The 17,241-nt window shown below is 36.9% G+C and overlaps 1 protein-coding gene across 3 annotated transcripts in view; it reads left to right on the top strand.

Moving 5' to 3' along the window:
• The window catches only part of Cul3 (cullin 3), a 77,789-nt gene that overhangs the window by 28,227 nt on the left and 32,321 nt on the right, over positions 1-17,241 (top strand). For all 3 annotated transcript variants that reach the window (NM_001106923.2, XM_017596376.3, XM_008767227.4), the window contains one exon: positions 10,199-10,312. In NM_001106923.2, the coding sequence (NP_001100393.2) occupies positions 10,199-10,312 (114 nt within the window). The remainder of the gene's footprint in view (positions 1-10,198; positions 10,313-17,241) is intronic.

Here is a 17,241-nt window from a genome sequence, read left to right as displayed (position 1 = left end):
TTTATTTCCTCTTCTGAGGGGAGATTCAAGCATCCTCCCTTGGGCCCTCTTTGTTACTTAACTGCTTTGGGTCTGAAGATTATAGCATGGTTATTGAATACTTTATGGCTAATATCCACTTGTGAGTGAGTACATTCCATGCGTGTCTTTCTTGGTCTGGGTTACCTCACTCAGTATGATATTTTCTAATTCCATCCATTTGCCTGCAAATTTCATGATGTCCTTGTTTGGGGGTTTTTTTGGTTTTTTTTTTTCCTTTTTTTCTTTTCTTTTTTTCGGAGCTGGGGACCGAACCCAGGGCCTAGCGCTTACTAGGCAAACGCTCTACCACTGAGCTAAATCCCCAACCCCGATGTCCTTGTTTTTAATAATGGAGTAGTATTTCACTGTGTAAATAAATGTACTACTTTTTCTTTATCCGTTCTTCAGTTGAAGACATCTTGGTTGTTCCCAGTTTCTGGCTATTACAAATAAATAAAGCTGCTGTGGACATAGTTGAGCTAGTGTCCTTGTGGTATGGTGGAGCATCTTTCGAGAATGTGCCCAGGAGTGGTATAGCTGGGTCTTGGGGTAAAACTATGACCAATTTCCTGAGACAGTGCCAAATTGATTTCCAGAGTGAATGTACACGTTGCAGTGCCACCAACAGTGGAGGGGTGTTTCCCTTGCTCCACATCCTTGCCAGCATGCACTGTCACTTGATTCTTACCCATTCAGAGAGCTGTAAGATGGGATCAGAGTCGTCTTTCTTTGCATTTATTTCCTGATGACTCAGAACTTTGGGTATTAAAATACATCTTGGCCATTATAGATTTCTCTGTTAACAGAGTTCTTTTTAGCTCTGTACCCCATTTTTAAGTTGGGTTATTTGGCTTGTTGCCGTTTTCATATATACAGTATATTTTGTATATTAGTCCTATCAGATGTAGGATTGGTGAAGATCTTTCTTTTTCTTTTCTGTAGGCTGCCATTTTGTCCTATAGATGAACAAAAAGCCTTTCAGAAGCTTTTCAGTTTCATGAGGTCCCATATGTGAATCTTAGTGCCTGACCTATCAGTGTTCTGTTCAGGAAGTTATCTCCTAAACCAGTGCATTAAAGACTATTCCCCACTTTTTCTTCTATTTAGTATATCTGGTTTTATGTGGAAATCTTTGATCCACTTGGATTTAAGCTTTGTGCAAGTTGATAAGAATGGATCAATTTGCATTCTTCTACATGTAGACATCCAGTTAGACCAGACCATTTGTTAAAGGCACTTTCTTTTTTTCATTGAATGGTATTAACTTCTTTGTCAAAAATTAAGTGTCTATAGGTGTGTAGCTTTATTTCTGGGTCTTCTGTTTGATTCCATTGATCATTAGCCTGTTTTTATGCCAGTACCATGCAGTTTTTATTATTATTGCTCTGTAGTACATTCTGAAGTCAGGGACAGTGATGCATCCAGAAGTTCTTTTATTGTACAGGATTGTTTTAGATATCATAGGTTTTTGTTTTCCATGTAAAGTTGAGGATTGTTCTTTCAGGGTCTGTAAAGAATTGTGTTGGAATTTTGATGTGAATTGCATGGAAGCTGTAGATTGCTTTTAGTACAGTGGCCATTTTTACTACATTAATCCTACCTATCTCCATGAGCATGGGAGATCTTTCCAACTTCTGATATCTTTCTTAACTTCTTTCTTCAGAGACTCGAAATTCTTGTCATACAGGTCTTTCACTTGCTTGATTATAGTTACACCGAGATATTTTATATTATTTGTGTCGTGAAGGGTGTTGTTTCCCTGATTTCTTTCTTGGCCCATTCATCGTTTGTATAGAGGGCTACTGATTTGATTTTTTTTTTTTTTTTAAATTTACACTCAACCACTTTGCTGAAAGTGTTTATCAGTTGTAGGAGTTCTGTGGTAGAATTTTGGGGGTCACTTATGTATGTATACTATCAACATTTGCAGATAGCAGTACATTTGCTTTTCTTCCTTTCCAATTTGTATCCTGTTGATCTCCTTTATTTGTCTTACTGCTCTAGCTAGAACTTCAAGTATATGGACAGACTGATTGATCTTCTAAGGGACTTCATTTGATTTCCAGTACCCAAAACCTCTGACACTCTCTTGCTTCTGCATTCACTGTGAGGCAAAAACATATATTCAGGCAAAACAAGTATGCATACAAAAACTGGAAATTTAAATTAATGCTTCTTAGAAGACTGGACAAGAAGAGCTTTTCTGGAAGAGGCACTTACTGCTAAGCTGGACAGCCTGAGTTCAGTTTCTGAGATCCACATGATGAAAGGAGAACTGGTTCTGGCAAGTTGTTCTCTGACCTTCCCATGCACACAAAATAAATAATTTCTTTCTCAAAAAGAATACTCAGAAGTACCAAGTTTCCATGCTTTTCTCTTTGCCCTAACATGCATATCTTAATGTATGAAATTATGAAAATGTACAAGCCCAGAACTTTATGTATCTTTTGAGTCTAAAACTAATTTTCCTATTCTTCTACTCTAGAGATTATAAAATGATTTAATGCATTTTATATCCCACTATAGCGTTGTTATAGCACCTCTCTTTGCCTGATGGAAGCTGTCACAAGTCTGTCAGTATAAGATAGGTTTTGTTTATTCTTTCGAATGGTAGCTGTTATTTGATGACTTCATTTTAAAGTCATTGGGATGATATTTCTAATTCCTACCTTTATTCTTAACAGTTAATGGAAAGTAATTAGAATGATATAGCCAACCTACCTACTGATGAGTTTTATGACAGACATTCAGAAAGCTCATTCATGGATTTTTGGAAAGTTAAAAAAGCTACACAATGTAAATTCCATTTTCTTAGCCTTGATAGATGTTTGGTTTGAGATACAGACATCTAAAGAAGTAAGTGAATAATGGCAACATCCATTCACCAAGTTTATGTTGAAGATAGAAGTAATTGGAGTTTTGGCCTTGTGCATTAACTAATGTTACTATTTCTGTTTTAGAGGAAAGGATAGCAATACCTGTAGTCTTAAGGGCTGACACTGCCCTTATTGTATGAATAGGATATATAACTGTAGGCTGTTTAATAGCATTCCTTTGAAAAATGTGTTAAGTAACAAGGACTCTACCTAACCACATACACTTAATTACAAGACTCACATTTGTAAGTAGAAATAGATGGGGTTTTTTGTAGGTCATGAAATGTTAGGTGCCATTATTTATTACACTGTTGTCCTTAAATGAAATGATCAACGTGCCTTAGAGTTATTTAGCAGGCATTTAGTGACTGTTATTTCAAAATTCCTAGAAAATCCTCTTTAAACACAAATAATAAAAATCATATTTGACTCTTCTCCCCCCACCCCCCACCCCCCACCCCCCCCCCGGAGCTGGGGACCGAACCCAGGGCCTTGAGCTTGCTAGGCAAGCGCTCTACCACTGAGCTAAATCCCCAACCCCCCTATATTTGACTCTTATTAGTAAGGCACCTCGGGCATGATAGGAAATCACAGGTATGATTAATCACAATCATACTTTATGTAAGAAACAGACTGTAGATGAGACCAAGTAAGTGACTTGGTTAGAGACCCTGCATACAGTTGTCTGAAAAATGATTATTTTGGTTATTTTGGTCTCTTAGTGATGATTAATACCACAGATTTCTAGGATAATATGCCCAGAGTTATGCCTTTGTTATACTTTTTTAATGTTCTTGGCATAATTAATATGTATTCCACATAATTCATGCCCCATTTTAATTGTGTGTTTGTTTTCCAGTGAACGAAATAAAGAGATTTGTCTATTTTTGGACTAAGTATTGCCTTGTAATTTGAGTATTAAAGGAAGTCCTCCACTTTTTACTTCTACTTTGTTACTAATTATATAGCTTTGCTACAGTTTTGGTAAGCTTTAGAATTATATACTTACTTTGTTTTAGGAGGTGATTTCTGTTTTATCTGGGCATTTGATTAAAATTGGTTCTTTGGGATTTTAACTGTGGGCATTACAATTTAAAAGGTGAGCGTTTTATTAATGGTTAAAATTGTGTGTTGGAGAGTGGAATATTCTGGCAGATTATCTCATTGTGGTCTAGTATCATTCTTCTTGTCCATCTGTAGGAACTCTTGGATATAGAAACTCAAGAACAAAGAATTGGGTATTTCGTCCCTTGTTTTGTCAGGTCCCATTCTGTGTGCCAGGAGCTTCAATGACTTAAGAATATGTATATTGTAGCTTGAACTTAGTTTGTAGGTGAACAGGTTTTATTACTGAAAAATAAAAGATTTCCATTTGATTCAGTAATTCTACTTTAATCATAGCTAAAGTTGAAACTTTTAAAAATGTAAGAAAAAGCTGTATTCACAGAAATAAATAATATGCAAACCTAGTTTGTTATAGTATTAGTTTAATATGTTGAAGTTATTTAATCCAACATTTTTGACATTAAAGTTGTTTTAACAGTGCTTGTTGAATTGTAGTTTATGACAAGGTCCAACTTGAGAATTTTATTACCAAATTTTTAATGAACATAAACAAATTAGCTTTTATTTTCATGCATAGTTCTTTATGAGTTTTAGCATGTATTCAGATTGATGCAACACCACACTTTCAGTGTGGAACAGTTCCTTTACCCCACAGAACTCTGAATACTCCCTTCATAGTCATGCATTCCTTGTCCTCTTGTCTCTGTACTGATCAGTTCTCTTTTCACTATAATCTTGTATTTTAAAGAATGTTTTGTGACTGGCATCACAGTTCACTACCTTAAGTGACCAGCTTCTTTGAGTGTAATTATTTCTACCAATTCAGGTGATTCCTTTTGTTAATGATCAACTTATACTCTGTTGTCTCAGAGTATTACCATTTGTTCACCCAATTACCGGTGTTTAATGAACAATGATTCTTGTATACAGCTTTTTGAGATTGTGAATAAAGCTTATAAATATGTATTCAAACTTGGTATGAATAAATTTTAATTCCTCTGGGATATTTAGAAGTGAGATTATTGGGGCATATGATAAGTGTGTATGTATATGACTTCATAAAAATGCCTAGTTCCATATATGGCTGTATTAATATACTTTCATTTGCTCTATATTTTTGCCAGCACTTGATACTGTCAGCTTACTTTAGAGTTCTAGCATAGTTAATAGTTTCTCCTTGAAAAATTGCCTTCTGCTTTTCCTCTTCTATGAAGTGTCTGTTCAAGACGTGTCAATTTTTTTTTTTTTTTTTTTTTTGGTTCTTTTTTTCGGAGCTGGGGACCGAACCCAGGGCCTTGCGCTTCCTAGGTAAGCGCTCTACCACTGAGCTAAATCCCCAGCCCAAGACGTGTCAATTTTTAAAATTGAGTTCTTTGCCTTCTTTTTTGAGTTGTATGATTTATTTATTTAGTTTTTTTTCTCCTCATAGTTTGTGGCTTTACAAATCAGGATGACAGTTAAAATTCTCACATGATATATTTTCATTATGATATAGCTCTTTCTCCATGATGCTTTGCAAATACAATCAATATTATCAGGAGCCAGAATTGTGTAAATACTGTTACAGCAATATAAGAACAGTGATATTGAAGTAGTGCAAAAGCTAGCAGAACTGGCCTGCTCCTTTAAGCCAGTGGTCTTCTGCACCTGGACCTTACCAGAGTTGCCTAGGTGGCACTTTACTTTAGTGTGTCTGCCTTTGGATTTAGGATGGCCTCAGAATTTGTTTAAATATTTGTTTTTCAGAGAAATTTAGATTTTTAGCAAAATAAGGGAAGGTACAATAATTTCTTATGTACTGGCTCTCACTGCCTCCACCTCAGTGAGCATTCCTTATAGAGTGGTACATTTGTTAACCAGTACTGATACCTCATTACCACCCAGAGCCCATAGTTAACATAAGCCTTAGTGTGAACTGATTCTGTGGGTTTAAATGTGGGGGTGTGTGTAACTGTTAAACTCTGCTGAATTCTTCGACTACAACCCCTCCATCCCCCAATCTTTCTGTACTGACAATCTAATATTTTACTGATTTCTTAGTTTTGCCTTTCCCAGAATGTCATGTAATTGTAGTCAAACAGCATGTAGCTTGACTGTTTGCTTGACTGATGCATTTAAGTCTCTTCTTCACATCCTGGTTCCGTATTTCCTGCTTAGTGCTTAGTAGTATTTCACTGTTTGCATGTGCCACCATCTGTTGATTTTTGTATTGAAGGGAACAAGACTTTTGTTTGTTCTCAGTGAAAACTGCTTACTTGCATTCCTGTCAACAGTGAATTAGAGGCTTCCTGTTCCACAGATTTGTCAACGTGTATTTGTTAGGTTTTGCCTTTAGTCATGGAATAGGCATGTATGATCACTGCAGTATTATCCCTAGTGGCCTGGTGTTGAATATTTTTTCATACGGTTATTTGCTGTCAGATTATCTTTAGTTAGATACCTTTTGTTGCCCATTTTAAAAGTAGGGCTATTTAGTATTTTGTTAAATTTTTAAAGTTGCTTGTATGCTTTGAATTATAATCTTTTATCAGATAGGTCTTTATAGCCAGTGGTGGTCTTCTCATTCTCTTGACTGTAATCTACTTTTCAAAAGTTGTTAAGTGGTTTTAATTTTCTGCAGACTGATCCACTGTATTGTGAGACTCTTATTCTTTTGCAAAGCCAAGTACCACACACAGCCATTAGTTCTCCACTGCTTGTTTTCCTCTCATCACAGTTGGTCCCATCTTACTCTTAACTTCTGACGTGGTTACTTCTTCGTGTTTCTTCTTGTGTTGCTCTTCAAATGTCAACTCTTCACCTGGATGAATTTGATGTAAGTTTTCTTTCAGTATTTGGTGTATAGTAGTCCCTTTATTCAGTACTGCCTCTGCAGCAGGTTCTGGTCGCTTGCCTTGCTGCTGGAAAAAAAGTAATGGTGATATTAGTAGGTTAACAACAGTGTTAGAACACAGGTACATGTTGCTCTCTGTTCCTAATTTTTATGTTAATTTTGAAAACAAGTCACTTACTAACAATGTGCATTTTAGTTTCTGTGTCAACTTAACCTTCCTTCAAAAAGCTGTTAGTTTTTATTAAAGTTAATTTTAATCTTATTTTTACTTTTGCATTTGAATAAATATTTTCACTTTTATTACTTAAGGATAGGAAAATTATGTAGGAAATTGTTAAAAGAATTTTCTTACAATATAGTCTGGAATAAATATGAATAGAATAACAGCTGTGTCTAAGATACTTCGTTTTTTGTTAGGTTTTGCATATGTGCCCAGTTGTTAAAAAAATAATCATGGGTCTGGGGAGAAAAGTCAGGACTTAAGAATACTTGCTGCTCCTGCAGAAAACCTTGGTTTGTATCCCAACAAGTCTTTAATCAATAAAACAATCATAAAACAGATTTTAGTCAGGTATTTTCTACCTGGTAAAAGCTCACTATAACTGATTGTCGGTCTGGTTTTTTGAAAAATGATGCAAATGGCACAATCATTTGTGATGCCTATGCTGGTTGATGTCTTTTTAATTTTGCTCGGAGGCTGCTTATCATAGGTACTTTTCTGTTACTGTAATAAAACATCATGACGAATGCAACATATAAAGGGAAGAGTTTATTTAGGGCTTATGGTTCCAGGGTTTAGGATTGATAATGATGGGACAGCATGGCAGCAGACATGACAGCAGCCACAGAGGCCAGAACAACTGAGATAGCTCATGTCTCAAACCGCAGAAAGGAAACTTTGAAAGAGCTCTCTAGAAACAGCACTTTTGAGGCTTTTGAATCCTCAAAGTAGGTTCCAGCAACATACTCTCTCCAGCAGGAACAAACTTCTAATCTTACAGCCATCAAAAAGTGACTAAGTATTCTCATGTCAAGAATTATGGAGAACATCTCAATCAAACTACTACACTGATATGAATGGTAAACATTATATTATATGAAATATATGCTGCTACATTTTCAAGTATATAATTCAGTACATTTTAGAACATTTTGTAATACTAACTTCTTATTAGATTGTCAGTTTTTCATTCATTGAACAAATGTGTCAAGTGCATTAAAGAACAACTTCCTAAATTGAAATGAATACCCAGTCAGGTGTAACTCATGCCCTTAACTCCAGCACTCAGGAGGCAGAAACAAATTGGATTTCTGAGTTTGAGGCCAGGCTAATCTACCAAGCTAGTTCCAGGAAAGCCATGGCTATACCAAGAAACTGTCTCAAATAAACAAAAATAAGAGAAAGAAAAGTAAGAAGAAAATGTTCACTTTTAACGATAATTGGCCAGATGTTTTGGTATTTGGAATATGTGATTTTCATATGTAGATTGTATAAGGTTTTTGGTTTGGTGAAGGTCTTTCTATGTAATCCAAAGCTATCTTTGGAACTCAGGATCATCTGTCTCCTCCCAGTGCTTGGGTCCTTAATAGTCCTGTGAAGTATAAGAAGCTTGATGAAGACTGTTTCAAGATGCTGCTTTTTTATGTGATATGTATGTGTTCCCTACTTTGCATCTTACAAGCTCTAGACTTAATACTTGTATATTTACTCATTAATATATAATTTTACAAATTTGTCCCTGTTGTGTGAAAGTATTTCATTATCACAGCCCTATTAACTAACATTTTTTTCCTCTTTTGATCATAGTCAGTATACTCGTAGAGCAAATCTAGGGGCCATACTTTAAAATTAAGGTATTCAATCTTAAAGCAAAAACTAAATAGACCAATTTCTGGGTTTATGCCTAGTAGTTTTCATACTGTACATTGGGTAGGTTATATGTATGATCCCATTATTAAAATGTAATAGCTGCCTTTCTCCAGCATATAAGAAAAAAATGAGATAGTACTTCCTGTCAAGTCTGATTTTCTGAGTTCAATCCCCAGGATTTAATGTGATGGATATAGAGAACCAACTTTTACAACCAATTTTGTGACCTCCACATGGACAAAGTGTCACCTATACCCCCTTACACACACACACACACACACAGAAAGAAAGACAGAGAGACAGACAGACAGACAGACAGACAGACATGTTTCCTGGCTTTAATCTGTTGTACATTGAGGGCATTCTATATGTTTGATCTTTGCTTCTACCCATTTAATTAATCTCCTGTGAAATGGCATTTTATTTATATGCACTTACAACTCAGATTTATAGATATGTATATCTGAATTCATTACTTCATGTGTTTCAAAATGGCTTGAGATTTTCCCTAACCTGACAAGGTTTAACATATGTTTTGTGTTACAAAATTGTTTAGACTAGAGTTAATGAGAATTGTGTTGGTCCATGGAAGACATTGTAATTAAGTATTTGTGGAGGTTGGCAGCATAGAACTGTTTTCTTGTCCTCTTGGATTGCTTCCTTATCCCCCATAGCAACCAAATTCTGTAAGTTTTGGTTGGCTCCCGTATTGTGAAATCTGCGTGCACACACCATCCTCTGTACTCTAACTCATGTCTAAGTTACATACAGTGAGTAGAGTGCAGATGTTTCAAAAGGCTTTTATGCTGTGTTGTTTTGGGAATGATAACAAGGATGAGAGGTGTACACATTTTTAGAACACAGACGTTTTCTCCCAAATATTTGATAAATTGTTGCTTGAATCTGTGGATGTGAGACATACAGATATGAAGGTCTAACTGAAATTTCAAAGAATTATACAAATTTGGGATTCAACTACATTACTTCATTCTAAAGTTAGAAGCATAGAACAAGTTTTTCTGGGCAAATAATCTTTTCATTGAGCTGATAGCGACAGCAGGAAATGTTAACTGGAGATTGTGGTAGCTAGCTTGTAGATTAGGAAAGGGAAAAATAGTGGTCTTTTGTTATGATTGGACTAAGAAGACATTTTCAGATATGAGGGAACTTCCTAAAAATACTAGCTTGTTAAAGTGACTGATAGTTGATCTGATCTTCTATACACCAAACACTGTATTATTTGTAGAGGAAGAACACTTAAAAGAGGCATTCTGCTATCATGGAGGCATTTAAATTTTAGTGGAAGAAGCAATAACTAAATAGGTAATATAGATAGGCAGTAGTAGGAAGAAAAGTGAAGCAGAGAGTAAAAAAGTAGAGAGAAATAGAGGGTATATAGAAAGAGAGTGTATATAGAGAGATAGAGATAGTATCTGTGGAGAGATTATATGAAATAGTATAGGTGGGAGAGGTGCATGTATTTGTATGAGTGTTTATGTGCGTAAATAAACTAATAAACTGTTCTGTTAATAGGTGCGAGAAGATGTACTAAATTCATTGAATAACAACTTTCTTCAAACACTAAATCAAGCTTGGAATGATCATCAAACAGCCATGGTGATGATTAGAGACATACTAATGTATATGGTAAGTAGAGTGTTTCTTGTCTTTCTTTTAAAAAGTCCAACATTTAAAAGCAACGACTTTCTGTCAATTTTAGTTGAGTGCTGGCTAGATTTTTGTTGACAGTAGTTTGGGGTTTTGTTTCTTTCTTTTTTTTTTTTTAAAAGGACTGTTTTCTATAGGAGTGTTTCTCTGCATGCTTGTATGTATGCCATGTCCTGCAGTGACCATAGAGGTCAGAGGACATTGTATCTATTTCCAAGAACTGGGGTACAGGTAGTTGTGAGCCACCATGTGGGCAGTAGGAACCGAAACTCAGGTCCTCTGCAAGAGCAGCAAGTACTCTTTACCACCGAGCCATCTCTCCATGTCCTGGTTTTTGAATTCTAAGTAAAAATACTTCCTTTGTAAAGGCTACCTGTGTGTCAGTGAAATCCTAATCATGTGCGCTCATATAACATTAGAGTAAAACACTAAAAAGGCACAAAATTGGAGAGGTGAGACACCTCGGTGGTAAATACTTGGCAAGCAAGCAAGAAGGCTGGGGTTTGGCTCCCCAGGACCCATACCAGTGCTGAGTGGGTATGGTGGCTCATTTGTAGTTCCAGCTTTAAAAGGTGGGAGTAGGCTCCCCAGAAAAATCTAAGTAGCTACACTATCTGTATTGGCAAATTCTGAGTTTGGTTGAGAGACCTTGCCCCCAAAAGAATGCAGAGAAAGAATTGGACCTCCACAGGCGTATGCATCTGCATTACTAGGTTTGAGCATGCATATGAAAAAGAGAGGAAAACAATGTTTTCTTAATATTTAGCATTGTGCTTCAAAAAATAAGTATTAAAAAAGCTGTTCTTAATACTTCTTCCTGAGGTAAAGGTAGTTAAATGACAATATGTGTTGAAAGCCAAATCTTCTAAGTTTATAAAACATAACTATAAATATTTTCAATGACAAAAGTCCCCCATATAATAGAAAGTTCCTCATAGTTAGATTTTTCATAGCTGCTGTCCATCTCTTTTGTAAATACTTGCAGTATATGACTGCAGTCAGTCTGTGCTTTATTGGTGTTGCTGGTTTTCATTTTTTATCAGTCAAAAAAGATCTTTAGAAAAATGGCTTGGGAAACCTTGGATTTCCCTCCTTCCCTCTTTCCCTCCTTCCCTCCTTCCCTCCTTCCCTCCCCCCTCCCCTCCTTTGCTGCCTGCCTCCCTGCCTCCCTGCCTCCCTGCCTCTCTCCAGGGTTTCTCTTTGTAACCTGCCTGTAGTGGAAATCACCCTGTAGACTAGGACAGCTCAAACTCAGAGATCACCTGTCTCCCAAATGTTCAGGTTAAAGCTTTGCACCTAGCCTGAGATTTTTACTCTCAATTAAAAAATACTTGTACGCTTACAGAATAAATCTAAATTATTTCAGCTTATTATGCTACAACAAAATTAGTAAGTCTAATGACTTGTTATCCATGTTTTTTTTTTCTTTGCTTATGTTCATGTATGTCTGTCTTTGCTTTGCCTGCATGTATGTCTGTTCACCATGTGCATGCAGTGTCTTTGGAAGCCAGAAAAGAGCTTTGAATCCTGTGAAACAGAAGTTACAGTTGTAAACAGTGTAGGTACTGTTAATCTGACCTAGGTCCTCTAAAAAAACAACCAGTGCTCTTGACCATGGAGCTATCTCTCCAGACCTTGTCAGTGTTTATGTTGGAGAATTGACATAATGATTTTAGTTTAAGCCTTTAATTTACTCTCTTCAGTTTTATTTTCGGGTCTTCAGGTGCAGTATGAAAAGAAAAGCTTGTCCTAGTTTAGTTCTTAATAGAATAAAGCAATTTGGAAAATATTTCCAATGAGAACAAGCAAGAAGAGTTTTGTTTGTTTTGTTCTGCTGAATAAATTCAGGCAGATTTTATGAGGTCTCCTAGTGGCAAAGAGGGAGAGGCCACCTTATTTTTCAGGGGTGAAATCAAAGTTCAACCAAAGTAACTAGTCTCTTGAGTGTCACATTCTTCCCGGTTATAGGTTCAGCTTGTGTTAACAATTTGAGGATAAATGAGATTGCATGTGAAAACAAATGTCTGACATTCAAGTGTGAAGGAAGCTGGCAACTCTTGTCCTTGCAGTTTTAATAGGAGTGAGCCTTTAAATTCAGTACAGCTGTCTAACACAAGTATACAGCCACCAGGAATTGGAATTTTATTAGCCATTGTCTCTTAATGAACTTTTAAATTTATGCTTAATAATTTTAAAAATTTATTTCATTTCCATTTTCAAAAACAATGAAATCTCAAGGCTTGTGTACTGGCTCTAGTCTTTACATGACTATGTCACACAGTAAGTTCATGCCACATTTTGCTCATTTCTAGAGTGAAAAATTACAGTTGGGTACTATTGGGGTTTAGATGAACCATGTATTGTAGAACATAGCCTAGTAATAAACTCAGCTAATTATCCCTTAATGCTTTTGATAATGCACATGGTAGCACAATAATAACTAGATGAATCCAGTGACTTACCTTACCATTTCAGATGCTCTACTAGAGGAAACCTCATACTAGAGGGATCAGTGTCAGGACTTGTCCACTGTCATAGACCTTCTGGTAGCCCTCTCCCTTGCCTGGCTCCCCCCCCCCCCCCCCCCCCCCCCCCCGTTTGAGTTCTTTCCTGACTATTGCTCATCAGTCTTCAGCTCTGTCCTTTGGCTTCCTTCCTGGAAAAGGTCTTACTTACTATCTCCCTCTCAGAAAAGAAAAAAGGTAGGACCTATGTGTTTCTTTTTCCTTTTCTTTTTCCACTTGTATTAATGCCAGAAGACATCTCCTTATGACATAGGCCAGTTTTTTTTTGTTTTTTGTTTTTTAACCTGTGTCAGGGATCATATCTCCTACTATCTGGTTTGTACCCTTAAGTGCTTGGGAGTTGTAATGTTTTTATTGATTCCATAAATGTTTGTCATGTTCAAGCCATGCATGCTTTGGATAAAATTCAGCTACATTTTTCTGATGAACTACCATCTTCCAGGGGTGGTTTTGTTTTATTTTGTTTTGCTTGCTTGTTTGTTTTGCTTCTCAAGATAGGATTTCTCTGTGTAACTGCCCTGACTGTCCTAGACCCTGCCTTTTGTAGACTAGGCTTGCCTCACACTCACAGAGATCCGCCTGCTTCTGCCTCCCAAGCTCTAGGAATAAAGGCTTATACTACTACTGCCCAGCTCTCCCAGGGTCCTTATCTTCCTTTCAGGTAAATGTCTGATTAACAAATGTTGAAACTTGCTCTCTGTTTTTATATTCACTCTAAACATATCCCAGTTCAGTATCTACCTCAGTTTTTGTTCAGTGTTCAGTTTCGTCCTTACTGGGATCACCATGGAGAAGTTCTACATCTGGACTCAGAGTGCACTGCTAATCCTCCTGCCTTGTTACTTACTTTTCAGCAGCATTTGGCACAGATGGGTGCACTTTTCTTTTAATATATTGGTCCCTGGTTACTGTGACAAAGCACTGTGTGCCTCCAACCTTCTGCTTCTTCCTTCTCAGCTACTGCTCCTCTTCCACATCCTTCTCTTCCTCCTCTTCTTCAGTAAATCAAGGTATCTTTGGACGTTTTGACTTTTTCTTCTACTTACCCTAAGAGTTCTTTGTGCTTCTGTACACAATTTTCAAATTGTATATATAACTATTGTAAGAGAACACTATCTGTTTAGTTGATGGCACCATTTATCGTCTGTAAGGCACCTCAAACTTGACATTCCCAAGTGAGCTTGTAATTGTCTAGTTACCTACATCTTTCCTTGCTAGAATCTGATTTCGTATGTTCCTATCTATTGGCCAAGATCAATCTTCCTTTTTTTAAAATTATTGTAACGGGGTGGGGGGGGCAGGAGGGAGAGTGAATTAGTCTCAAAGCACCACTAGACAATATTTTTCCCAGAGGAATTTTTATTGTTGTTGGGGGTTTTTTGTTTGTTTTGTTGTTGTTTTTCCTTACCCCCCCCCTCCCGCCCCATCCTCCCCCAATCATACCACTTAAATTTTCTGGAAATCTCATATCCTTTGTTTTGAAAGGTTTTGAAAACTGTCCTTGTTCTGATTAAATTTTGAAATTTCTTGTCAAAGCTGGGGTGGAATTAGTGGTGACCCATCTGTGATATCTGCACTTGGAAGGCAGAGTCAAGAGAATCAGGATTTTAAGGTCCTTTTCAGCCACAGAGTTAGCAGCCTGTCTCAAGGAGAATGAAAGGTTCTTACTAGTGTTCTGATGAGTTTTGCCCTATAAGTTACAGGTGCGCTCCCTTTGTGCTCAGAACTGTTCTTTAGCAACAGTCACAGCATCTCATCACTTACTGAAATTTGGAGCTAATAATTAATATGAAAGTTATTTGAATAAAAAAACTTCAGCCATGTGACTTGTGGGTCTGCAAACCCAGTTCCTAAGTGGAGGTTGGGTGGAGTAAGGTGTTGGCTAATTCACTGTGGACATTCCAGGCAGAGCAGTGATTCAGTCTGGTAGGTCAGAGTGAGATGGTGAGGTTTCATGTCCTTACTTAAAATGCTGTATAATTTTTAACTTGGGGATTGTTTATTTCCAAAATTTTCCATTTAATATCTGGGGCCAAACTAAAAGCAAACCTTCAGAAAGCATGGATTATTGTCCTATCGTATGGTCTATCTGCTAGACTGAATTGAGGAAAGGGACAGTGCCTACACAACCATTTTGTGTTGTAACATCTAGCCCAGCTCCTTGTGCAGGTTAGACACACGCAAGCAGTATAGTATACGATCTTTTTGAATTGACTGCCTTTTCAAAGTACTTAGTAAGTCTTATTTTAAATTCAGAAAGAATTATCTTTACTTCCCATAAGCCAGAAATTTTTTATCTTTATATCCTTCATTTTCCTGTCTCAAACTTTTTAAATACATGTACTATTGTGATTTTAATTAAAATATACCAGAAATGACATTTTAAAATTAAGAAAAATGTGTACATGTTGAAGTAATTATTGAAATATTAGTATGTATTATTCTTTTTTTATTAATTCATTGAGAATTTTATGCAATGTATTTTGATCATATTTATTCCCCTTCCTCAACTCCTCCGGAATCCTTTCTGACCTTCCTGCTGACTCAGCTTTTCTCTGCATATCAAGTCCAGTTTGTGCTGAACCAGCTACTCGTGGTGTGAGTAGTTGTAGATGCACCAGGTATTGGTGCCATTAAAGCTGACTTGAGTTTTCCTCTCTTAGGAGCAGTCAAATGCCAGTAGTTCCTGAGTTAGGGATGGGACTTCATGCCAGTCAGGGACTTTATGTGGTCTAGTTTATTTGGGACTTGTGCATACTGTCACATGTGATATGCATCTTTGTTGTATCTGGAAAACAGTTTCCTAAGTGATCCACTACCTCTGGCTCTTAAAGTTCTTCTACCCCACTCTCACATAGATCCTTCAGATTTCTGGGGAGATGTGAGATTTGCATTACCTGTTTGGCTGGTGAATGCATTAGAGTTTGTAACTGCTTTATTTAAATTCACTTTTTCACTTTCTTTCTTTCTTTTTTTTTTTTTTAAAGATTTCTGTGTGTGTCTGTCTGTCTGTCTGTCCCTGCTTGCTGCCTTTGGCGGTCAGAAAGGAACATCAGGTCACCTATAACTGGAGTTAACTTGTTTGTGATCCATAATTATGTGGGTGCTAGGACCCATACTCTGGTCTCCTCTGATGAGCAAGTCCACTTGAGTACTCGGCTTTCCTCCAGCATTGGGTGTATTGTTTGCTCATGTATAGCTTTTAAGACAGTTTGGTGAAGTTTCATTTTTCAGGTTAGATTATCCAGAAAAACTAGTGATTAGGAGAGGATTTGTAATTTTTTGAAACAGAATCTCATATAACCCAGGTTGACCTTAAACTTACTATATAGTAGAAGAAAACCGTGGCCCTCCTTGCCTTCACCTCCTGGGTTCTGGGATTGTATGAGTGTGCTATCATGTCTGTGATAGTGAGGAGGAAACCTGAAGTTTTTAATGAATGGTAGGCAGGTACTCTACCAACTGAACTACATTCCTAGCCATATTTTAGTATTTTATAGAATAATGTACTTAATAGTTGAAGTTATTTCATTATTTTTTTCTGTCTACTATAGAAATAAATAACAAAGGAGAATTTTTATAAATGTTTGATAGACTCCCTTTAGCAACCCAGGTTAACATTAAAGGAATAGAAAGCCATTTCTGTCTTGGGGAGGAGAGGTAGAGGTAGTGGCTAGAGCACTAACAAGATGCCATCCCTAGATAACATGTTTAACACGACCTCTTCAAAGTGTATCAAAGCATAGGTGAGAAAGAGAACAAAACACTTACGGGACCAGGGATAAGGAATTAATAGGAAGGTGGAGTCACACTAATGCACTCAGAAACCATAGCCAATAATCCCAGCCAGTCAGTTATGTTTTGCTTTTTGAAAACTGGAAGCACAGAAAAATGTTGATAATTTCCCAGTTGACTTTGCCTTATTCTCTGAGGAACAGAAGGGTTTGGCTTCCATAGATCACAGTGACCTTCCTTTACTCTACCTGAGCCTGAGCCTCACCAGAGCACTCACAACCAGCTTTTGGATGTCTTTTAATTTTTAAAAAATTTTCCATGTATTTGATCATATTCTTACTCCCACATCCTACCCACCTAACTTCATGTTCCCTTGCTGATTTTGTGCTCTCTCTCACTTAAAAATAAAATCAAAACAAAAAATAAGACAAAAATTAACAAAACAAAACATGCATAGAAAAACCCTGAAGTACATTTTATGTTGGGTATGGGGCCTCTCTGGACTGTGGTTGATATGCCTAAGTGACACTCCATTGGAGAAGACTGATTTTCCCTTGGCACCAGTTACAAACAGTTCTGTCTAAGTGTAGAGCTTTGTGTCCATTATCCTTCTCAGTTTAGGGCTGGGATTCTATCCGGTTCGAACTT

This window comes from Rattus norvegicus, chromosome 9, assembly GCF_036323735.1.
Source record: "Rattus norvegicus strain BN/NHsdMcwi chromosome 9, GRCr8, whole genome shotgun sequence".
In the NCBI taxonomy this organism is placed as follows: domain Eukaryota; kingdom Metazoa; phylum Chordata; class Mammalia; order Rodentia; family Muridae; genus Rattus; species Rattus norvegicus.
Note: the sequence above shows the minus strand (reverse complement) of the source record. Positions and strands in the feature narration are given on the sequence as shown.